Source organism: Manis pentadactyla, chromosome 12 (genome assembly GCF_030020395.1).
Source record: "Manis pentadactyla isolate mManPen7 chromosome 12, mManPen7.hap1, whole genome shotgun sequence".
In the NCBI taxonomy this organism is placed as follows: domain Eukaryota; kingdom Metazoa; phylum Chordata; class Mammalia; order Pholidota; family Manidae; genus Manis; species Manis pentadactyla.
The window spans coordinates 30,919,216-30,944,592 of record NC_080030.1 but is presented as its reverse complement, the minus strand read 5'-3'; the positions used below and the strand labels follow the sequence as shown (position 1 = coordinate 30,944,592).

The window sequence follows — 25,377 nt, the reverse complement described above, 5'->3', positions numbered from 1 at the left end:
CACAGGGGCGGGTCTGCAAGGCTGCCAGAGAGCAGAGCGAGGCTGGAGTGGTGGCAGCGCCAAGGACAGAGGGGCCCAGAGGCAGAGATGGGCTTGCTGCACGCAGACTTGCTCTGAGTGAACGGGATTTTAGTGACTGACCTGCCACCTGGAAATAAAGTTGGGTATGACCCTTTCACCCCAAGAACATTCTACCGTTATTTCTTTGGTCACACTGAATCCACAGTGATCTTGCCCAGGGCTGAAACTCTTTCGGCAAGACACTATGTATCAGCTCTACACAGAAAATGCAAGAAAAACATGGAAATGGAAACACTATTGTTCAGGAGGGAGGGACTGTAATCTTTTAATTTAGAATAGATTAGCAAAGTTCCCAGAAATAACATCACAGACAACTGTTGCCAAAGACTTGACTCTTAATTGAAATTTGGGCCTCGCAAATCTGGTGCCACTGTCTTCTAGAAAATCTCTCATTAGAGCTCCTGTGACTTGTCCCTAGAAAGTTTGCTGCAGTGGCTGCAGGGACTTCCTGAATCTGGAGGGCAGGGAAGACCTGGCCAGAAGAGGAAACAGTTGCCAGGTCCCACCTACCAGAGGGACACAGCCTCGCGGCAGGAAGCAGGGGCTGGCACGCCTCTGACCCGCCCAGCCTCACCTGGGCAGGGAACGGGCCCTGGCCTGCCTCCCTCAGAGAGCTGTTTGAGGACTGGGTGAGCACGGATGGGGAGTGTCCTATACCAATCAGCACAAGGCACTCCAGGCACCTTGCCCGGGGCGGGCAGGTGGGTAGGGCACTCTGCTAACCCCCTCGGAATCCCTGTGTGGGAGATGCCAGCAGGAGGAGGTCCCCAGCCTACTTCCTGGTGGGCACACAGGTGGGGATTAAGTAGAGGGCAATGGCTTGAGGTGGGCCAGCGGGAAGGGGGTGCAGGGGACCCTCCCTGATGCTCTCTTACTTCTCAGGTTTCAGATCTCTGTAGATGATGCCCAGGCTGTGCAGGTGGTCTAACGCCAGGGCCAGTTCGGCCAAGTAGAACTTGACGTCCTCCTCCGTGAACATCACCTAGCGAGAGAGGAGAGAGCAAGGCTGGTCGGCTGGTTTTGTGGCTGGAGTGTCGTGAGGACCGCTGCCAGGGGGAGCCTGCCTCCCCCCACAAAGCTCAGGCCTGGTCAGTCTCCCCAGCAAAGCTCCGCCGGCTCTTGGGAGGGAAAAGGGAGTTCTCCATGTGGTCTTAGGATCAGCGGAGGAGGAGCACCTCCCTGCAAAGATGTCATCGGCCTCGTGGGGCCTTTACTCCCTGACCTTCCACCGCAAGCCAGCCCTGGAGTGTACTTCTGAGCTTACATTTTAATATGAGTGGTTCTGATGTGAATTTGTAACATTTTAATACAAATAAATGTTAACATTTTCATACAAATAAACCACACTATGCAGGCCTTATAAGGAGCTATTGAAAATGGTCTCAAATCTCATTTCTTCTCTGATTTCAAATCTCTGCCCCTTGGGTTTATGCAAATAAGCAACCTGCTGTCTACCCAAAGTGGGATGAGTTCTACCAAAGACAACATAAATGGTGCGGGGCCAGCAGGTGAGTGCCCAGCCCGGGGAGGCTGGAGAGGGGACCTGTCAGGGCCCGGGGCCGGGCACCCTCATTGGGCTAGCTATGTTTTATCCATGACGAACCACTTTTTACATTCATCATGAGAAGTCAACGTCGCAGAGGCTGGAAGTCCATTTAGTACTGAATTATCTCTTGAAGGCAGACATGAAAAATCAACACACAATTGGAAGGCCACCTGATAGGTGAGGAATTAGAGTGACAGCAGTCGAGGGAACTGAATGGTGCCTATGTCAGGCGGACACAGAAGAGCGCATCCATGCACACAAAGGATGTTTCCAACCAGGACATGGCCCACCATCCTGGACAGTGACATATGGGTTCGGCCCTTCGGGCCTCTGGAAGTTCCTGCTCTGTCTTCCATGCTCAGCCTTTCCTGGGTGGGTGAGTTTTTCCTGAATGTCATGGTATCCCATGGGCTCACTCATAGAAACACTGTGCTGTCTGTCCAACTCTCTTTCACTGGACTTTGTACATATGACCCCCACGGCTGTGTCTGTAGTTTGGTGCTCAGAGGGGAAGCGTACTTCTGCACTCACTCAGTTCTGAGGGCACGTCTGAGTGCAGTCCCCACGCAGACATTCTCTGCACAGAAATGGACACCCTTGACGTGAGCTCCGAGGACACATGTGCCCACCTTGACAGCCTTACTGTGAAATAAAGTCTTGTGGGAGACGTGTTCCCGGTGAGCCATTACAGGGCTTCCTGCTAACTGCTGGTGCCTTTTTGGTTAAGAAGCACAACAACAGAGTGTATCATACCAGATGCTGGACAAAACCCAAGCCAAAATGTCCCGACTTCTTGAGGCTTGTTGAGGGACCAGACACCTGCTCCAAGGGCTTTTGGTGGAGCTTGGGTCCTGTTCTTCCAGCCCCAGGCTTTCCACCGGCACTGCCAGGAGCCCAAACCCAACACTTTTGCATGGCCTGAAGGACCATTAGAAAGCAGAGGGCAGAGCAGCCCAGCCCCAGGGCTCGGGGACCCAAGTCTGCTCCACCTTGATCTAGTCACTTTGCAGGTTCCTCCAAGATGGAGGGATCTCTTGCTAAAAACATGGGAGGGAGAAAAGGGAGAGCAGTTTGAACCCACTAATGTAGCCAAATAAAAACCATAGCGCTGGGCAGGGCCCCATCAGAGAGACTGGAAACCTGTGCCACACGCTGTGCCAGCACGTGGCTGTACCATTACTCCTTGTTCTGTACAGAGGAAGACCTCACATGTGAGCCCAGCGTCATCACGGCTTCAGGCAGAATGCTGGCTTCTCCCACCCCATGAAGCAGAGAGCTTCCGTGGCACCGCGTAACATTCTGGGAAGTTCCTATGTCGGCACTGTGACATCAAGGATAGGCCCTGGGACTAAGAAGCAGGGGGGTCATGGGGACAGGGGCACCTCCCGTGCAAGGACCTGACCAGCTGCTGCTCCAGCAGCTCCACGATGCATAGGCAGCTTGCTCACAGCATCTGCCTACGACGCAAAGCTCAGGTTTGTGAAGTAAAGTCCTTCGCAGCTGTTATCATCAATCAACCTGTTTCCATCTGCTCTACCCTGGGTGGCAGAGTGCAACAGAAGGTTCTAGAACTTCCCAGGAGTCTTTGGAAGAGTTCATGTCCTTAAGATCTTTCAAGGACAACAGATTTGCGTGTGACTTCTCTAAAACACGACCCCCACACATCACACACACCCTCACGCATGCACACACACCAAGTACCACACATACACCCCCCGACACACGCACACAACACACACACTTTTAGACATGCCATGCACATTACCTGCCCCCAACACATGCACTGACCTCCCCTCAGCACTCCCCACTCCTCTATGCCCCTCATGAGCAGATAGAAATGCACAGCCCACCACCCCCGCCAGGCCTTACCTCTTTGGAGAGCCTGGTGAAGAGGTCGCCTCCCCGCAGGAAGTCCAGGATCAGGTAGAGCTTGCCTTCCGTCTGAAAGGCTGTGGAAGGAGGCAAAGCTGGCCCCCGGAGCAGACAGCCCCCTTGGGCTCATGGGACACTGCACAGGCTCAAAGTTGGGCATTCCACAAAGGGCCAGGAACCGGCCACAGGCAGCTGGGTGGGGCAGAACTTAGGGATGAGGGTCCCAGGACTGAGTTCTGCCCCTCACTTTATTAGGAGTCTGGAGATTTTTCTTTTGTCTCCCTCCCTCCCTTCCCTTTTTCCTGCCTTTCTTTAATCACAAGAGGAATTAGAAGATATTCCAAGTATCCGTGTGCTCCCACGTGCTCACATGTCCGCGCTAGTATGCCGGGGCCTTTGGGTACGGCTGATCTGTGAGGCCCGCCTCGCTGTAGGGTTTGGGTGGAGCTGCAGGACGGCTCCAGCCGAGCGGGGACCTCTCTCCTCCCCTGCTACGGACGTGTATACTGTACGGCTTGGGGTTCAAGGAAATCCCTCACCTCTTCCTCCCTTCACGGCAGTGGCAGTGACTGGCTGGCCCAGCTGCCTGTCTGACGTGGCAGTGGGCTCATGCTTTAGGTTTGATCTCCGTGGGCGGTAACTTTGGGCTCACGTTTCAGCTCTTGCCCAGCACTCAGCAAGGGCTCCCTAACCAAGGGGGCTGAATGCACGTGTGAGGGTCAAGGAACGCCGTCACCTTTGCTGCGGGACAGTCAGTTCCATGCGCTGCTGAGCCAGGCTTTGGCACCCATTTCCTAGTCACAGGAAGCGCAGTGGGAGGGCTACTAATATCTGGTAAGAGCGTTTGAAAACTTTCTTTTCGTTGAGAGTAAATGCTGGAAGTTGGGGCTTTAGACACATAGAGCCTCTAACTAAAAAACCCTCTGTGCGCAGATGGCGCATCCTGGCTGGGCTGGTGGGAAGCAAGCACCTTTTGCTCAACCACAGAGGTGATGCACAGATACATTTAAAAAGCTTTGTAAGCTGCCCAGTTCTCAGCTTCTCCAGAAAAACACCCTGGGACTGGGCATGACAGGAGCACATGGGCAGCAGGAGGGATGGCAGTTAAGAGGCAGGTCAGCAGCCCGGCTGGCCGCTGGGAGACGGTGGCCTCAGGCACCTGCCTGCAGGGCTGAGGGTCCTGGTATCCACCCAGCGGGTCATTGCCTGGCTTCCAGCAAGTTCACAGCCAACTTTGCTCTTAATCTGGAAGGACAAGCCTCAGAATTTCCAAACAAGGCTGTTTTCTTAGTAATACCAGAACTTGACCAGCAGCGAGCTGGAAGTCTCGGCCCACCTACCAATGGTGCCTTTGCTCCGGGGTCATGTGCAAATGTGCTGGTCGAGCTCCCACAATCTCACCTTCCCCGGTGCCTCCGAAACCACCACCACCAGTTTTATTCCTTTCTGCACCTGGCTCACATGGACAGTTCCAGGGGAGTGACCCGCAGGCGCTCCGGCATGACTCTGGAGCCAGAGGCTCATTATCAATCTGAAGGTTTCACTTACTGCTTCGCCGAGGAGATAAAAAGGCAAAGCAGACAAGAGCAGGTGTGTGGCCTCAAAAATCACAACTAGATCTGAGTCTCTGCTTTCTCCTCTGAAAATGGAAACAATAACCTCCCTTGAAAGGAAGATGTGAGGTTTTCCATGAGCTATAACTTAAAATGCTTGGGGCAGTACTCAAAAATATAAGAGGTGCTACCACGCTGGCCTAAAGAAGTTAGTGGCCTAAGGCATCTTATTTTGAAAGGACACAAAATCTGTCATTGATCCAATCTGGGTCAGGAGACCTGTTTCTTCACCACTTTACCAATGATGATAAGCTAATAATGAACAGCAGCCCTCAAATTAGGTCTTTGAGATGAAAACAGGGCGTTGTGCCTGGCAGAGGAGGAAACAGAAGGGCCAGCGGGACTGGCGAGGAGGCGACTCCACCCAGCAGGGCCGCCACGAGACACAGGGCGCCGTTTGGACCCAGTCCTATGTGTCCCTGTCCTTTGACTGGGGGAAAGGTTGCTCTAGATCCTCTCAGAAGTAGGTTATTTTTACTCTGTTTACCATAATGAAGCTTTACGATGAAAGGGTGATTCACTTCTGCCAAGATGTCTCTCTCCATCTTCGATCTGACTCGGTCCCGAACTGCAAAACAGAAACACAAAGGTTTCCAAGAGGCAGGAGTTAGTTCTGGGGGACATGGACCTCAAAACATTGGCTATAAATAATTCTGACATTTTGTTACCAAAATTCTCAAACAGCTATAAAAGTTGGATTATTTTTAAGGCAAAAATAAATAGAGAAAGAGCACTGCTGGGAGGATGAGAGCACCCAAAGATTCCCATGAGACTGGGGCTCCCAGCATAGTGCCCGGTGACCACACGTGGCCCCAGGTGAGCCAGGACAGACCATTTCCTCAGAGGCTCACCTGTCTGTGTGACATGTAGGGCTAAAAACCACATCACTGACCAAGCTTTTATTCCAAACATGTTTTGGCCCATGTGACATGTACTTTATTTAATAAAGTCTTTCCCAAAGAACGGTCATAATAAAAAACAAAACAGAATATGACAAGGTTCTCACAAGAGATTCTCAACAGAATCTCACAAGGTGAGAACGTAAAATGGTGCAGCTGCTGTGGAAAAGTCGTTGGTTCCGTGAGTGGTAAGGGCAGAGCTGCTGCAGGACCCAGCGATTCCACATCCAGGCATTTACCCAACAGGGACTCAGACACTCATCCACCCATGTCCACAGCAGCCAACAGTGAGGCAGCCTGCGGTACATCCACAGATGGATGCACACACCACACACGGTCCACCCATACTGCTGCCTTAAAAGGAATGCAGTGCAGCACTGGCTACAGCCTGAGCCTGGAGTTCTGGGAAACCATCGCCCCAGTAACCGGCAGGGACAGGAGAGACGGTGCTGGGCATCCGGGCCGTGGCCTGTCTCCGAGCTCAGGCTCCTTCCTGCCCTCCAGGTGGAGTGATGTTGGGCTCCCCTTCTCAGGAGGCGGCTGCAGAATTCCTCTTGCCCACCCTTTATCGTTTGTGAGTGGGTAGCTTAGGCATTTTCTTATGACTGGGAGAGGCTTTCACCACCTTTTTAACTCTGAAAAACCCAGAACAAGCCAGGTGGTTGAGGAACAAAATCAGCAGGATGGAATGCCCTGGACCTTAAATGCCTCATAAGTGCCACAGAGGAGGGACACCCAAAGTGTCCACAGGAGTGCAGGGAAACCTCCTAGAGAGCCTGTCCCATCCGTCTGTCCCTGCCCTGCCCCGTGCCGCGACCAGCGAGCACAGGAAAGCGGACACCTCTTGCCAACTTCCTGCAAAGCTCAACTGTCGACTCTGTTTAAGAAAATCTAAAAATCCTCTCAAAGAGGATTGATGTTCTTAACACTGAGTTCAGATCTATCTCAACAATGTTGAGAATTGTTTAGTCACCTATCTATTGGTAATGGAAACCAAAGGCCATAACAAGCCTGGTGAAAAACTTAGAGAAAGATCTTACATTCAGATTTCCAAGGGGCTGTCTAGTTATAGTGGGAAAAAATATATATTTCTCTCTCTACATTTTATACAAAAAACAAATCTCAGATCTATTAAAGAGTTCAGTGTTAAAAAAAAATCAAGCCACAAAAATGAAATCAAAGATGAGTACCTGATGTCTGAGTGGGAAGTTTTTAAAATAAAAGCAGTGGGAGAAATAAAGGAGAGTGACAGAGTGAGTCACAAAACATCTAGAAACTGACCATCCAAGATCATAAAATTAAAAGGCAGACAAAAAATGTAGAGATTATTTGAAGCAAACAGCAAAAGGGCCTGGAGCCTAAACAAATACAGTATCTAAATACTTTCATTCTGTCTAAAATAAAAGAAAAAGAAAACTAAGAACACAGCATGACAGTGAAGGTGAAGACAGGTCAAACACGTCAGTTCTGGAAGACTTAAAAGTGTTTTGTAAGGTTGACCCATTGGGCAAACAGTGGCCAAGCACAAGCATATATTGGGTCCAGGGCAGCAGGAAACAGAGAAAGGCTGTGTTCCCTCCAGGAAATTTTACCAATCCTGACCTCCAGCTACGTAAGTGGCTGAGTTTCCATGGGCCAAACAGGCACGTGCCCAAAGGTGTTGAAGGATAGCGGCCACACACCGGCCCCCAGACATGAAACAGCCCGGATGCACCAGCTCTCCATGGCAAGGGGAGATCGCCCAGTCCTCCATTGGGCAGAGTCTGGCACCGCGCCCACGGATGCCTGTTCTCTGTGGTGCTGGCCACTCAGGCAGAGCCCAAAGGATGGAAAGGCTTGGAATTGCTGCTCTGCCATGACAGCAGCCACAGAGGGTCCCTTCACTAAGAAACCAACAGACGTCAAGAGCAAATGCATCCTTATGATGCTGGGGTGTTCCCACTGCCTCTTGGACAGCTAAGGATGGTGTCTTAGCTGAGTGGCCCTGGCGGGCAGGACAGACCTAGAGCTCCACCTTGACAGCCCGAGTTTGGGGTCAGACCCATGCTGCCATGGCCTCCGAGCTCTGCACTCTGGGGGTACCGCCTTGGTGGTGCTCACAGGGCTTCTGAGGTCCAGGGCATTCCATCCTGATTTTGTTCCTCAACTGCTTGGCTTGTTCTGGGTTTTTGTGGGGTTCAGAAGTTGGCTGAAAGCCTCTCCCCATCACAACAAAATGTCTTGATACCCACAGTCCTTGGGGATCTCCTGGCAAGTGAAAAACGGCCTGCAAGGTGGCCCTTCTGCCAGCCAGCTGAGCAGTCTGGCGCCGGGAGCAGGGAGGTCTTGAACCTTGAGGCTGCTTCTGAATATTTGTATCCCTGTGCTGGTGCAAGCCATGGAAACCATGAGACGGCCGGGGCGATCTTGTGGAGCCGGTCAGGGACGTTCTCAGGAAACTGACCGTGAAGTACTTGGCAACTGTCAGCTTAAGAATCCCAGCGGAGAGCAGTTAACTTACTTTGGCGGCTGGATTTACTTAGGAAAGCTTCATCCGCCATGGGGGTGGGCCTGAATCCTTCCCTCCATACACCACTTCCTGAATTTGCTTCTCAACTTTATATTACCTCCATCAGTATGCTTCTATAGCATACATCATATTTCATCACATTACATTAGGTATAGGTGGTTTTGCAAAAGAAAACTCAGGGTAAGATAAAAATAAACATGATTCTGTGAGTCACCATGAAGATGTGAACTGGCCAGCTAACAAACATACCTCTGAAAAACACGCGCATGGGGACAGGGAGCGCGCACCCAGGGGGCAGGGCCGGCTCCCGCACGCTCTGCACGTGGTGGTGCGGTCGGCAGATGGCTCCAGCCACAGCAGCGTGTTGACAGTTTGTGCCCAGGACAGCACAGCATTGGGGAAGCCTGGTGTGCTGCACAAAGTTGGCCTGGGACTTAGTCACTCGAGGCCACAGCTGGGCCGGGAGTGAGCCCGGGCTCTGCCTGAGTGACCACTGCTCACCCCTTCCTTATGTCATCCACAAACCCCCACCAGGACTCGTTATGTCCTGAGCCACCTCTTGGATGCAGAATAAAAACCCATCTTCTCATGGTATCTTTTAGCCTTTAAAGGTCTAATTCATGGCAAAAGGTGGCCTCCTATAACAGGCTGCGCTGCTAAACCTTTGGCAGCCAAAACACTGTGCTGTTCATTATTCCTGAGAAAAATGGAGGAAGAAAACCATAAATAAAAATTAAAAATGTTAACTGCATTTAATACAGTGATCAGGCATAGCTCTCTAAGAACTATTTCTCGATACTAAATTATTTCAAATAAGACTAGCATGGTCCCGTCACTGACTGCTTCCCTGGAGCATCCTTCCGTGGAGGGATCTTCAGCCCGTGAATCTCCTGTACTGGCAGTGCACGGGCATGAAAGACGACCAGCAGTGAAAAACGCCTCTCTCCTACTTTTTACCTATCTACAATCAAGAATTGCAATTCTGCTAGAAACAAACATATAAAGTACCCCACTGTACACAGGCAGTGTATAATAATGAGAGTGCCTATTACACAGGAATGATGCTTATCTAAGGTTCAAGGTTCACCTAAGGTTCCCAAGGGCCTGAGAGAGAAGTTGAGGGGCTTTGGGGGAGGAGCAAGAGAGTCCTTTGCATTTGACTTTTTGTCTCAGATCATCTCCTGGGAAAGTAGATGCCCTGAGCAGAATGTGCCCTAGTACACCTGCCGGGACGTGGCTTCCTGATTAGGGTAGGACACCCTGGGTGTGGCAGGATGGGTTGGATCCCAAGCACCTGTCTCACAGGAGGAGTGTGGAATCCTGACCCCAGGTGACTTTGAGCAACTGGCTTCACTGCTTTTGCCTCATTTTCTCACTTGTAGACTGAGAGTAATAATTCCTAGCAGCACTTACTACGTGTCCTTGGAATTTGCCTGGCTTTTATCCCCCTAGGGATTTGCAATCATCCTACATGAACATCATAAATGAATTAGCACAGAAATAAAATCAGCTGAAGCTTAGTTATTAAGTATTTTTAAATGAAGCACCTCAGGGTAAGAGAAAAGCAAATAATGGGATTATGCTGCAAAAACCGTTCTGCAGTTTGGGACCACCTGGCAAACCCCACTGTAGCAGAGATGACCGCGATCCACACATTTCTGTCCTGCCCCTGCATGCATGTCTGTGGCCCCTAGTGTATCTGCTGACATCCCAGCGATGGGATCGGAGCCCTGCTTCCCAAAGAAAGCAGAGGATCAGCAGAGGGTTGCTGACTGGCGTCCGGTAGCATGAGGGTGCCCGGCAGGCCCATTTCTGCCCCCTTGCACCTCGGTGACCCCCACAGCGACCAAGAAACACAAAGTGACAGCTGTTACTTAACTTGCCAAAGAGATCCTGCCAGAATGTTTTTCCCCCTTTAGAATCTACAGGACACAACCTATTTCCTTCACAGCAGGGACTGGGTACCACCTTTGGGCTTAGAAAGATGACACAGGGAGCATAATGCAAAGTCAGTGAGGCATGAAAATGCAGATGAAGTCACAGTGGGAAGTGGCCACTGCCCAGGGGCATTTCACCTGAGCGGCCTCCCATGGAGGCCGGCCTGGCCGCTGGAAGGGCCCCTCCTGCAAGGGGAGCCAGGCCGTGGCCCTTGGTGATCACTAGGATCGTAGCCCCTTGGCGCCACAGCAGCTGGGACGAAATCCCTTCCAGCCGGCCGGCGGCTAGCGCTCCACCTTCCTCCTCACCGCCCCCTGAACAGGCCCTCACCAAAACCTAGATGAGAAAAGTCCTAACATGTCTCCGAAGCCTATCTTCACAGAGAAGAGGACCAGAGAGAGTTTAAGCTGGACGAGACTCCAGAACGGAGGGTCTGTGCTTCCGGCCGTTGGCGGGTCCTCTGGTTGGGGGAGTTCCCGGGCCCCAGGTGGATTCAGAATCCTGGGCTGCAGCCCCAGGCCTCAGCGCTTGGTGGGAAGTCGCAGGTCACCCCAGCTTGCAGCAGAGGCAGGGAGCCGCTGTCTTGGGTGCGGGTGGCCGTCCCCACCTGCCTGCTCACTAATTGGGGGACGAGCTCAGGCTGAACTTCCGGCCTCCCGCTCGGGGGAGGGCAATGCGTCAATGTCCTTAAATGAAGTCACTCACAGCACAGGGCGGCCACTGCCCTCTGCGAATCCTTGTGTTTGGATCACATCACCTCCAGTTACTGCCTGTAATGACTCAGTGCCGAGTCACAGGCTCACAAACTTTGTCAATCCAAGAAGTGAACATTTTCAAAAGGTCCTGAAGTGACTCAGGGATGACCTGGGAAGGCGCGTGGGGCAGGGAGCCCGCACGCCCGCCAGCTCGGCACCTTCAGCGGCTGCAGCAGCCAACATTTCCCTAAGAAGCTTGTGCCACCTCTTTAAAGAACAGGGGTGGGGGGTGGCAGGCAGCCACCTGCCAACTCCAGACTTATTTACAGATAAAACATGCAAAAGGGCTGTCAGAAGCGATACCCTTTGTGTCAAGTTATCTGGAACCTCACGGACAGTCCTGCTTCTGCACCTGACAGCCACCCGTGTGTCTGAGAAACAGCCTGGAGTGCTATGATTATTTCCACAAGCCCTCTGTCCCTGGGTCATCCTTTCCAAGCGATGTCACTACTGCGTCCCGTGCATCTCCCTTGGGTGACTGGCTGGTCCTGGGCACTGCTGTCACAGTGAGTGTCCTGTCTCTTCAGAGTCACCAACTACCCGGCAAACTGGTGATGGGATGAAGATGGAAGCTACGTTAACTCAGTCTAATGGAGTGCAGGGTGCTGCAACTACAGCGGTTCAAATCTCCTGAGCCAACCCTCTTTCCAGGTGGGGAGACACAGGCTCAGGGCTCAGGGGGGGCAGGTGTCCTTCTGTGGGGAGCCCCTTTAGGTGTGTTCGGAGACCTGGCCTTCTATCCGGATATGCTTGGTTCCCCAGGATGGGTCCGAGGACCACCTCACTTCAACACCAGCTTGTAAACTTTTTTTAAATTTTCCCTTATGAAAATAAATTCCAAGTACATTTATTTAAAAAAAAAATCTATTTTTTAGTGATGGACCATTACAGAAAGCCCAAACAGTCAGTGGTTAAAGCAGCCTTTGCTTTTAAAGACTATTTTTCAAGCACAGAGAAAGGGACATTTTTCTGCAGCTTTCTGCTTATATGACTCATGCTCGCAGTATAAAATGATTTTGCACAAGCATATTGTCCTGGAATATTTTAGAAAATAACTTTACATTGTAAAAAGTCAAATATGTTTTATTTTGTTGCAAAGTTGAAATATAGAATATAGGGAAGAAAATAAACACTAATAATCTCATAACTACTCTCATTTTGGCAAATTTCCTACTAGAATGACATGATTATATTTAGTTTTTGTGCATATATATACATCTATATATACTGATAGACTTACATGTTTGACAACATTAGGATTGCTCTGCGTAGTTTTGTGTCCTGCATAATCTGTGTAATGCTGTATCAGGAGGACTTTCCCAAGGACACTGGGTTAGATTATACACAAACATGGAGACTCATGAATCACAGAGGGTGAATCATTGTGAGAAGTGGCTGGCACGGGAGTGGAGGTCAAGGGAGAGCAGGCTTAGCAACAAGCTAAGCAGAGAACACGTCCCAGCCCCTGGCTTGTATCTCTCCCCTCCACGGCCAGGGACCAGCCATAGAAGCCCTCACAGTGGATCCAATTTCACGTCTACCTTCTCCTCCTCTTTTCAGGGTCAGGAGATGGTGAGATCATACTTGAGGGAAAGAAGGAACAGTTGTGATTTAAGGAGAAAAGGAACAATGTAAGTTCACTGCGCACACGCTGGCGAGGTCAACACGGAATCTGCTGATGGAAAGTCAGACATCGTCAATTGGAGCAGAGGGCCCACCACACCGCTGGTCCCTGCCTTCAACCACAGGAACCTGCCCGTCCCGTGTCAGAGAGAGCACATGCCAGTGCTTAGAGGATAAAGAGTGGGCTTTAGCAAACAGCCATGTCAGTTTGCAGCTGTTTTTAAAGTGACGGCTATGCTGAGATGTGACCTACATACCATTCAGTTCATGCATTTAAAGTGCACAAGATAGTGGGTGTTAGAATAGTCATGGAGCTAAGCAAACATTACAATTTTAAATCATTTCTATCACCCTGAGAAGAAACCCCATAGCAAGAGCAGTCATCCCCTTCCCCCTGGCCCCCAGCCCTCGCTGACCTGATTGCTGCCTCTGCGAACTTGCCTATTCTGGACACTCATACAAATGCAATCACATGGGAAGCCTGGTGTCTGGCATCTTTCACTTGGCAGAATGTTTCTAAGGTTCATCCACACTGTGGCAGGCATCAATATTTCATTTCTTTTTGTTGCTGAATAACATTCCATCATATGGATGCTCCACACTTTATTTATCCATTAGTTGATGGACATTTGGGTTCTCAGTGTTTGGCTACAGTGAATTGGCTACTGCTGCTGTGAACATCTATATGTAAGTTATTGTGTAGACACGTTTTTGTTCCCGTTAGGTATCCAGGAGATTGGGTCTTACAGTAACTCTGAGCGCTTAACCTTCTGAGCAAGTGCCAGAACACCTGTTCACTTCTAAGACATTCAGATGATCCTGAACAAATGTCTAGTATTTTATTTCTATGGAACTACAGTTCAGTGCTAAGATTATTTTGTTGAAAGTTGGAGAAAGTCAAAACCTGCTTTGTTTCCTATACATTTTCCTATTCATCTTTGCTTCCTATACACCACTGAAAGAACTATTCTTTACAGTTATATTCTTATGGGAATCTTGGAATATTTGGCCAAGTTCACTTGACAGTTTTAGAAATATTATAGCTACAATAAATGTGTTCACTAAAGAGCATGGCTTATGTTATGTTGCGATTGATAATGCTGAATTAAGAACTAAATGTTTGTAATAAAGTAGAAGAATGCCTATACCAGAGGATCCAGACTTTTATGTACATATGAATTATGAGGACAACTTGTTAAAAAAAAAAAGGCAAATTCCAGGCTCTGCTCCTAAGGGACTATGATTCAGTAGGTCAGGAGGGGACCTAGGAATCTGTTTTCCACACCTTTGCCCTCCCAGGTGCACACAGGTGATTCTGATGCAGGCAGGCCATGCCGACAGGTCACCCCACTCAGGTCGTCAGCTGCACTAGCCACTCCTCCTTGAGTTTCACCTGCTCAGTTCTTGGACACCTTATTTGGAAAGACTTTCTCTCCTTTGAACCAAGATGTCTGCATCTGTATGTTTGTTCTATGCACTTACTTGCCTATATTGTTGGTTGTATGTAGTTAAAAATACATGGATCTTATCTACCAGTTAGATAGTGACTTGTGTGCAGAGAATGACATATTTTTGTACTGTACCCCTCCTTACCATGTGCTTGATGAGGACATAGTGATATAGGATAATCAAGTGCTTTCCTGACATCTTTGAGCCTCACAGACCCCAAAGGCCTAACCATGTGTTTTCCTACCCTTGGCAGATATGCCCAGTGCCCGGCAGGAAGGCCCCACACCCTGCTGGCTCCCCTACAAGCCAGGCCAGCTGCACGCCCCTCCTCTGGGTCCTCAACCTAACAGAATTGTGCAAACAAGCCCATTACATCCTTCCTGGGAACCAGGGGCCACCTCCCTCCCTTACTACTGCAAGGCCTGCCTCCCAAGCCCCTACTTCACACTGCTCCTGAGAGCAACCCTGGGCGGCCCAGGGTGGCATGTGTGCTCCCCTGCCCTGGGGGATGAGTTTCTGTGACTAATAAACCACCATCTCACCTGTCCAGTGCTGGCTGTTGGGTGTTTGGCCACTGCAGACTTTTTGGGTGGTGGATACCCCCCTCACCAACGGGGTGAATCGGAGGGGTCAGAGCACACGTGGGTGTGCACATGCACTGCTGGGCTCGGAATGCAGACTTTGGATCACAGATTTATCCTGACCCTGTGTTCAGTGCTCATGCTTTCCTGGAGGGCAGGCACAGCAGGCTGGGAATCAGCTGGACTGTATTTCCAGAACCCAGTCACCAGGACAGAAAGGAAACAGTACAGTCATGAATCACATTTTGTTTAAAACTGAGCAATCCAGTCTGACTGACAAATTCAGGCCGACGTGTCCTCCACATCCCGTCCTGACAACCTGCTCCTGCTCTTCCTCCTTGATGCCCTGTTCACCAAATGGTCTGATTCAGCAGAACGAATGTGGCATTCATGTACTACGGCTTTTCTCTGAAAACTGGACATTTTGCAGGGATATGTAAAATATTCAGGGAAATGTCTGTACTATTTATTATCAATTAGAGCAGGATGTGAGTAATATGCTCCTTTAGAGAGATCTTCAAAAAATCCCACAACAGTCAACAGATGGGTATTTACTCAACCAGCAAGCGGAGTACAAGGCAGGTAGTGCCTCAGGCAGGGCAGCCCCACAAAATCCTCACCTTTCAAGGTCGCTTTCTTAAGAACTTTCATTGCGTAGAGCTGTCCAGCATCAGACCCCTGGATCTTCCTTACCAGGAACACCTTAGAAAGAGAACACAGGCCACCTGAAATTAATGACTTTAAACTCATTGTCCTTATTTGATTGACAAGTGGATACACAAAGGAGTTTAGAAAAATTCCAATGAAATAAACACACTGTAGGAAAATTATAAATGTAAAATTTTCTGACTCTAATTCACTAAAGCCCCGTGGTGAACAGCAGGCTGTGTCTAGGAATGATCTTCATTTGTCTCTGGCAGCGCTGGCATTCGATTGAACATTTTCTACCAGAAGTAGTACCACCCTTTTTTAGAAGACAGCAATCCTTCAGAAAAACACACACTAACCAGAAGTTTAAAGGACACCATGGGGTTTACTGTAAACGCCCTCTGCCATCCCCCAGTGAACCCAGCTCCAAGGGTTACTGCCAATCACACAGAACAGACCGACTCTCAGAATAAAGTAGCTTTGCTTCTTTTGAGCTTTCTTCCCCTAGATTGTAGTTTTGGGTAGCTTAAGTTTATAGAGTTAGTCTCTAAATGGCTCTTAAATATACTCAGTGAACACTTAACACTTTCTGAAGCACATTTTTAGGTACCTCATGGAAGAAGACCAAAAAGGGAACAGTTAGAGAACTTGAGTGAGCTCAATCATATTCATGGTTATTGTTGAAGAAAGTCAGTAAATAAGCACACACACACACGGGGTACTTCATGAAAGAAAGAACACCTTCCATCAAAATGAAGAAAAGTATCTGCATTTTCTAGCAGTACTTGGAGAGGGGCAGGCCGCCGCGACAGGGCCAGCGCTCACAGACAGGGCTGACCTCTGGCAGACAGGGTGCAGCCTGCGTGGGATGAGGGAATCTCTCCTTCCCAGTGCCTCCCTCTCTGAGCCTCAGGCCAGAAAGGATGCTGGTACCCAGGCGTCTGGCGAGTCCGGTTACAGAACCTGGCCCACTAAGTGTGGGACTCTTGGGAGGGGTCCCGGTTTCACTGGCCACAGTTGGAGACGTGGCATGTGGATGAGACTGTGTGCGGGCAAGAGCCCTGGGTCAGCCCACTGGCCTGCCTCCCCCAAGGGAGACGCTGGCATCCAGTCTCAGGGCAGAGTGGAGGGCCACAGAGAGCACCCCAGCACCACATGCCCCATGAGGACCCAGCTGTCCCTCCTTCCTGACCTTGGCACCGCTCAGGTCACCATCCCCCAGACAGGGCTCCCCAGAGCAGCAGAGGTCCCTCCCCCTCTGTGGAGAGGCTGCCCGCAGCAGAGGGCCCAGGAGCCATGGGCTGCTAGAGGCAGACTAGAGGCCACTTTCTGTGGCCTCCAGGCTACACTCCCATGAGAGTATGCTTGAGAGGCATGTGACGTTTCCGAGCCCCTGTGTGTCCCACAGGTTTGTCTGCCAGCTGGCTGCCTGTGGGGCAGACCCCTGGGGGCCCAGGGGCCCAGGATGCAGGCTCGGCCCTCCTGCCGCCCACTGGCCTCTGCGGCCTGGCAGCTGCTGCAGTCCAGGGCTCTGCCTGAGGAGAGGGGGGCTGGGGCTGAGCCCCCCAAGAGGAAGGCAGAGCTGTGACAGCAGGCAGAGGGTGTGCAGAGAGCAGCTCTAGTGGTGGGCCTCGGGGCCCTGGTGAGGCCGGTGGGGAGTCATGTGCCGTGAACACCTGGTGGCTCGTTCGTGCTCCAAGTCCCCTTAGCTCTCCAGCCCTCCCATGGAGCTGGTGTGGATCTGAGTAGTTGGGGTCACTGGGGTCAGCAGGGAAGTGTGGCTGCCTGTCCCCGGGGCTGGTGGGGACGGGTGGGGGCCATGAGTGAGCGGCCCCAGGGCAAACTGCCTTTTCCTCGAGTCACTGTACAGAGACACAGCATGAACAGCTGCTCTGGTCCTCGTGGGCTTCGCCCGGGGCACAGAGCTCTCCCCACCCCATGACAGGGACACTGACTTGTCAGAAAACTAGTAACGACAGTAAAACTCCTCTGTCAAAATGGGACGATGAGTGAAGTATGAGAAAGATGTGTGTGCACGGCCAGCCTTTGGATACTTGGAAACAACCTTTCCGCTCCTTTTCTATCCCTTACTCCACCACTCCCCTAACTATAAGGAGGTGCACTCCTGAATGCATATGTCCATGCACCTGAGAGCACGGATTCAAGAATCTGTGAACACCCCGATCCCTGAGCCTAAACTGAGAACCAAGCTCACAGGCAGCCCCCAAGGAAGATTTACTTGAAATGATGCCAAACTTTGCATAGCTACACATAAAACCTTTTTGTCTACTGTATTTCAGGCTTTAAAAATGAGATCATTGATAGTAATGGCTATTTACACTTACTTTTTTTTTTTTTCAAAGTTCTATTTTTATTTTTGAAAACAGGAACAATTCCATTTCATCAGTACTTGTCAAGCTCCTGCTATGCGCTGGGTCCTGAATGTCACCCGGCACCGCTGCGGGGTCAGCCCTATGGGCAGCGGGTCCCTAACAGCAGACATGCAGCATCCTGAGAAAACCAACAGAATCTGTAAAAGTCAACTTCAAAATTGAACGTGATGATTCATGAGGAGGCTGGGCTGGTCGGCCAAAGGGCCGGCACCCCAGTACGGCTGCATCCTGCATCTGTCTCCTCCTCTTCTGTCAGGCTTGGGTGATCCGGAACATGCTTCAATGTGCTGGAATGAGTGCCCGGACAACTCTGACCATTCCCGCAAAATAGCCTGATTGTCACAGTTGATGGGGTTGGCTTTTTCTGGGCTCCCTCGTTTCATTTTTAGAACTGTCTGCTCAGCAGGTCAGTGTGGGGTGCTGCAAAGATGTCGTGAGACGATGCACAGGCGGAGGCTTGGGTCACCCTAAGCCACCCCAAGTCACCCCGAATCTTCACATATCCCTGTAGTCAGCAAAGTGGTGACCTGGTTCTCTCAGCAAAATTCTCAGCTGTCGGAACTGGAAAAGGCAATCGGTCTGCAGTGTCCGCCAACACACGGGACACCTAGGTGGCTGCCATGAACTTTTGGAGGACTTTAGGGTAACAATGTCCCCCAGAGGAAGACACTTGAAGACCAATTCTTACAATGCCACCAATTAACTGACAGCAGCAAGGACGTTTTCTCACTTGGTTTGATCCCTTCCCAGATGTGGGACTCCTACTCTGAAGAGCATCCCATAAGACATGCTCAGGGAATACTTCAGGGCGGCCCTGGTGCTCATCCACGTAAGGGCGCCTGGGGCGGCAAGGACATGGGGAGGGGGCAACAGCTTGCTTCCTGGCTCCGTGGCAGCCTGGTGCCTCTGTCTCTAACGTGCCAAAGAGCATCCAGTTAGCATCCTTCGCGCCAGTGCTAGAATGTACTCTGCCATATTTCCAAAGCACTTCGCTGCTTCCCAATTCAATATGACGGCGCTTTCCTGTCTGAGGATAAGGCTGTGTTTCTCTTGACCAGACACCACCACTACCCTCTGCTCCCTGGACAGCACCGAAACAGGATGGTTTGAACAAATGACGAATGACCAGAGACTGCCTCCACTTAGCACAGCAGGCTGCTTCAGCCCTGCCCTGCACTGTGCAGGACTGGCCCCGGGACAGGCACCCAGGCTGCAGTCTGGGTGGTCCCACAGGGGGTAAGCTGGAGGCTGCCCTCAGCCCCCGGGGAGATGCCATCTCAGCGACTTGCCCTCTGGGTTCTTGTGCCTTCTGGCTGCGAGAATACATTTTGCTCATTTCTGTGTCTCCAGCACAGAACTCCTGCCACCACAGTAATGGATGAACGAAAGAATGGAGAGACCTAGTGAGGCAAGCACAGCCTGGGATGCTGGAGCCCAGATTCATGCCAGCGCCCTGCGCTTTGCAGCAGAGCAAGGGAAATCTGCTACCAAAGCTCTCTGCACAGTGACATCTAGTTTTGACCTTCTTTTCCTTAAAGGAGATCAGGTAGGTCACTCCCACGTAAGGACACGTTATTTTTATTTAGGGAGAATGAACTAACACGGGGCATCAGAACACATGGCTTTTACTTTCCCCTCCTTGCTGACTCTGCTTTTATAAAAAATTCATAACAAGCAGCCCTGTGTGGAAAACACTATTTATACTTGTGCCTGATGTTGGCTTCAAATCATTCCCAAGGAACTTCGGAGTGAAGCTTTCCAGAATAATGCCTTCGACCAGAGTCCTGCCACCTCAAATCAGCAGCCTCGTCCACTGGGAGCCCTGAACCTCCCTCCCAACAGCCCTGGTACAGCTGACCTGGGTGACACCCAGCAGCTAGTGGGGCTGAAACACCCGAGACACTACCGCCGAGTCATCTTTTATTTCTGAACTTCACTTGTGTCCCTGTGTATGACGGTGTTAAGTGCAGACGTGCGGCTGGAGAGGCCTGGGATGGTGTGTGAGGTGGGGACCACTCCTGGGGGACAACCACTCTGCGGGGGCGACCACTCTGTGGGGACCTGCAAACACCATTACTTGACTTGTTGTGCAAAGACTTTCTTTAAAGCAAAGTTGAAATTCAAAATTTGAAATCTGGAGGAAATTGGAAATAGCTTTTTCCCCTCCTATTGTCACCCCCAGGCCTCCGAGGAGGACATTTTCAAGGGTAGTTTTTCATCTAGTTTCTGAAGGGGCACCTTGGGCCTCGGATCTGTGTTTCTGTTGCCCTCAGAGGGCACCTTCCCATCTCTGCTGCTCCCAGGCGCCGGAAGACGGGTGGTGGTGGCGGCCAGTGCCAGGGCATGACTCCTACCGCCTGGCACCACCGGCTCAGCTGCAGGCCCGCCGGGGATATGGATGAGCCGGCCAAGAACGTGTTCCACAGGGCCGACTCCTTCAAGGACACACACGCGCCGGGGTCTGTGAAGGGGGGAAAGGGAGGGGGCCTTGCTTGCCTCTACTTCAAAATTGTGATTCTTTGAGAAAGAACTATGCCACCTGCTTTTTCCCAACATTCCTAATTAATGGCAAGACATTCCATTACTGCATGAATAGGCTCTGCCTTGCTTTCAGTGATGGTTTTTCACACTGTGAGATACTGAAATCTTCATTTCCCTACTTCCATAAATACCTTCTGAGCCATATTAAATAGCCATTTTTATAGGACACAAAATTTTGAATACCGGTAATTGCATTAGGTTCAAACTATTATGTCTGTATATATGTTAATGTTTCCTCCCATATCACCATGTGGAAGAGAAAAAGAGAAAAGAAAAAGTCATTCTATTCTACAACCAGGTCAAAGATGAATTTCGCAATCAAATTTTCATGGTCTGTAAGAGATTTTCAGAACGTCACTGGCATACTATTGATCTTACATTAAATCAACAGGAGCCAGATCTCATCTTGGCAGAGTCCTACGAACAATGGAGAGATGTGGTGGATGTCCACATGCCACACAAAATAGTTATTTTAGGGCGCCAGGATTGTTCTGCTGACACTCTAGGAAAGGCTGGGTTCGTCGTTTATCCAGGCCCTCACGTCCCAGAATCATGCTGTCACGGTCTGTAGGTTCCTAACAGCAGCACCAAGGAGGCAGAGGAGTTAGCACTGACCTCGAATGACTCACAGGTCGTGACCCTGCAGTACATGGATAAGGCCCCACACAAAAAGCCAACTATTGCTCATTTTCTGAGGGGAATTGGTTCTTATCATTTGAAATATTTTTTTAGTTTTATCCTATGAGAATGTTTTATTTTTAAAAGTAAGTCATTTTTTAAAAATTATAAATTATTTGTAAAAAATGCACAAATCTTAGTGTACAGCTTGATAAACTTTGATACCCATATGCACTCATGTGCATTGGTTTTAACTGTAATTTGAATATAAAAAAAGGAAAAGCAATTCTCTGCTATGAATGATTCTTATAGTTTATATTCTGTCCTAAAACTTTCAACAGTTCAACATGTCTCAGGTAATTGCAAGATGGGATTCATATCTTATTTAATCCATAGAATAATTATTTACCCCCATTTTATAGGTGGGGAAACTGAGTCTTAGAGAGGCAAAGTAACTGCGACTGGTGCAGAGGATAAGGAGTAGAACCCGGGCTCCTGACTCCTGAGCGATGGCCGTGCAGGCCAGTCCTGAAGGGTGCTGTTTTCTGCTTTGTTTTCTTGTTCTACTTTTGATTTCTCATTCAGCATGTGCTTTCAAAGATGCACTGGCTCAAGTTCTAGAATCCTGCTCACTCTAGTGATGAACTAAATGCCCAGGCAAGCTCTAAGGAGAGGGAGCATGTGATACCCTCAAGGCACAGGCAGCCTGGCTTTGCGCGGCTCCATGGTGATGGAAAGCGTGTACCAGGCCAGCAAAGGGAGGACGCTTGCAATTTTCATTCTATCAGCCTCTGGTTCATGTGTCCTTGGTGTTCGGGGAGCACCTCTGCCATGTCTCCTGTCACCAGACATTCAAGTGTTCCTGTTGTACGACACAGAGCCAGCCACAACAGAAAGAGACGAAGAGGGACACAAAGGTCTGACTTACCTTTCCATAGGATCCTTGTCCTAAAACTTTCAAGAGTTCAAACTGGGAAGGGTCAGCCTTTTCAAATCCTTCTTTGACATGATGACTGATGTCAATCTCCTTCACAATGCCTTCTTCCTACAAGAGAGGGGAGAAATGATAAAACACACAAATCAACGGGCTCTGCTGTGCTCATCACAATTCCATCCTGCACGGAAGTCAGAAGCTGAGCCTGTTACAGATTTTTAGGACTGGAGTGTGGAAGCTGCGGCGCCGTATAGCCTCACATAACCGTTTCACTTATCTGTGCCTGCTGCTCCATTTTTAGGGCATGAGAACCTCTGATCTCTTCTCCATGGTTTTTTTCATCTCGTCTTACCATTATCTCAAGGAACTGTGGAGGGGCTCTCGACGAAACCCATTCTCTTCCTAACAGTTTCAGCAGAAGTTTGGATAGGGATGAACACGGCAGCTGGGGAACAAAATGATCCTCTAAGGACTTGTTTCGACCTCCACTGCTGAGCTCACAGGGGTCACCGATATGTTCCATTTGTGGAAGTAGTCTGTGAAATGCACATGTTTTTCTCCTTCTTATTCATACTATCCCTGACAATCATGCCACACCTAATGCAAAGAACATTTCATTGTCATCTCAGAGATTCCATCTCAGAAGCAGCAGTCAGATAAGATTTCCTGCCAGTCCAGAAAATGTATTTCCCAGTAAGAAAAAAAAGTCCTTGATCTTTAAAACACTGACAGAAATCACTACAAATTTTCATCAAAGAACTTTCTCCTCGCAGATGCACCACATCAGTTCACTTGCAGAGGAGCATGCTATCTGCCCAACATCAGGAGTTTGAAATGGAAAACCAGGGACGTAGGTATTTTTCCCAGCAGCAGAGCCCAAATGCTCCCTGAATTTATCTTTGGGCCTCTTTGAGATTCTCTTTCTGTCCCTCCACCCATCTGATCATTCATCCCTTACTAGAGCTTTGGTGGTGGGAGGTATTGAGAATAAAACCAGAAACATCAGAATGGCTGGCCGCCACGTAACTACATAAGCCCTGTGTTCTGGGCCCTCAGCCTTTGCACCCATTATTTCTTTTATTCCTGAAAAACTCCATGGTGATTTTATCTTGGCCAGAGGAGTTAGAATAGGGTTTCCAATTAAGAACAACTTTAAAGCCACATACACTTCCTTCCTAGACTTTAGTCTAAGAGCAAGTATTTTCAAATGAAATTGCAACAGCAATAAATTGCATTATAGTGGTCTCTCTTCAAAATGTATGAAAAAGTTCAGTTTCTCAAAAGTTACCAATTTCATGATCTCCATGGACCTCTAGGATTGGACACCTTCAAAAGCTTCAAAAGTAGAGAAAGGTTGTCTGTGTTATAAAATCTCACACAGCAGCTCAGTGGCCTATGCTGTTACATTTGTTTTTTAAAATTCTTATAGTTAGGGAAACACGTCAATGTCCTCACATCTGTAAGGATCATCTGCCATTTTTGTAAAACCAATGGTTTTTCTACTTGTGAAAACAATGAATAATAGTCAAAATGTATTCTGGTAGGTTCATAAGGTTTCTATGAACTCAGTCAGAAGACAAGGAATCATAATGTGGCTGCTTTGTAATAACTTCTTTAAAAAATAAGAATGCTAGGAGCACAGGCCAACCAATGGCTATCACATTTTGATGGCAGTTTAGGGTGGGGATCATGTTTACAGACATTCCAGCCTCACACCTCAGGCCTGGACTTGCAGGACCCGAGCTATGGAGAGACTGTGCACTCTTTGAGGGAAATTCCCTCCCTTTGTAATAGGGCCACTTAGAACACAAGGCCAAAGGCTGAAGTTCAAAGAAATTGTTCTCCAAGTCCCCCAGAGAAACACAGGTGTTATCTTTTCCTGCCATTGACTTGTCAGCTGACTAAAGAGATAGAAGATTGTCACTAAAGTGAGAACAAAATGCACATTTTCTATTAATAAAAAGCACCTCCCGGCAGTGGCTCTGTTACCACAGCCCGGCTCTTTCAGTCAGAATCCTGGCTTCCCTCCCAGGTAAGTCCAGCCACGTAGCAGTGTTGATGCAACACCATGTTATGACAAAGGGAACAATTCACACCTTTCTGTGACTTCATCTTGGTCACGGGACACATTAATGGCCACACTGCTGAACAGGAAGCAAAATTCAATGGCGCCCAAAGGCACGGGGAGGCGGGAGAGAACAGGGCCCAGAAACAGAGGCGGCCGAGGCTGCGGACTCTTATTTGCTCTCTTCCCCACACACACTTCATGGCCCATGTGTGCGTTTCTTCAAGATTTCTAGATCATCCCTGTTCTTCAGCAGCTTTCTGGCGGGTCAGTGGCTCACAGCCGTGATCGATGAGGTCACTTGCCCGCAGTGACACCAGCGCCCCCTCTGCCTTGAGAACGCATCCCTCAGGCGGGCGTGCCCAGAGCTGGCGGGCAGGTTCCGGCCTCGGGGCCTGCAGCACCCAGCATTGATCCTCAGGGCCCCCAGGACCCTCTGCCCCTGGTGCGCCTCCCTAAGGACAAGGGCTTGGCTCCCAGCTGCCCTCTCCCTGCCCCCCCCACAATGAGAAGGCCCGCCTCCATGGTCTTCTTCCTCTGGATTCTTGCTCAAACACAGGTTTTGGCCTCTGAATATCTTTTACTAACTTCCCAACTCATTAATGCATTTACTACTTTAAAAAAGATATTTTATCCAGAGCTTTTGTTTTTAGCAAGAAAACTTGCCACACCTCATCTGCAGTATTGCTAGAAACAGGACTTGAGGAATGCTTTCAAAGTGAAGAGAAGAGCGATCAAATAGCTTCATGTGGCTCCTCTAAAAAGCAAAGGCGAGAGCAGGTTCCCTCCCGGTCCTCTGCAGGAGGAAACACCTCCCGGGCTCACGCACCAGCTATCCACTGCTTACAGGCTTGGGTCTTCATTACAGAGAAAGCTTATGAAGCAGGGAACATATGCTGTTCACCACAAAAATTGTAGAGTAAGTGGTTTTTGTGTGTGCATATTACTAATAGAAAGTGAGTCTGATGAGACAGTTGAACCACAAACCCTAAAACCCAGGATGAGCTTCTACTATTCAGATAGGTCAGGCAGCTTCCCCCGTGGAACCCAGGGGACCGTGCTGTCAGCAGGTCTGGCTTCCCGATGCCCGCATGCACGCCTACCGGCCTCCCTTCCCACCAGGTCTAAGGAAGTCCTTGAGAAGCAGTGGTCAACGAATCCCAGTGTCTTCACTGATCTTTAAATGGCCCTTTACATGTCTCAACCAACATGTCTGCTTCTGCTGGTGTGAGCAAATGTGAAATGAAATTATAGGACCAGTGGCAAGTGTCCAATCCATTTCTCAGGGAACTATTTCTGCAAAGTTTCCTTT

At 49.7% G+C, this 25,377-nt stretch overlaps 1 protein-coding gene across 4 annotated transcripts in view; it reads right to left on the bottom strand.

The window, feature by feature from the left end:
- The window catches only part of RPS6KA2 (ribosomal protein S6 kinase A2), a 303,981-nt gene that overhangs the window by 54,666 nt on the left and 223,938 nt on the right, over nt 1–25,377 (bottom strand). For all 4 annotated transcript variants that reach the window (XM_036926492.2, XM_057490287.1, XM_036926494.2 and 1 more), the window contains 5 exons: nt 21,995–22,111; nt 15,487–15,568; nt 5,600–5,680; nt 3,497–3,576; nt 957–1,063 (listed from right to left, as the gene is read on the bottom strand). In XM_036926492.2, the coding sequence (XP_036782387.2) occupies nt 957–1,063; nt 3,497–3,576; nt 5,600–5,680; nt 15,487–15,568; nt 21,995–22,111 (467 nt within the window). The remainder of the gene's footprint in view (nt 1–956; nt 1,064–3,496; nt 3,577–5,599; nt 5,681–15,486; nt 15,569–21,994; nt 22,112–25,377) is intronic.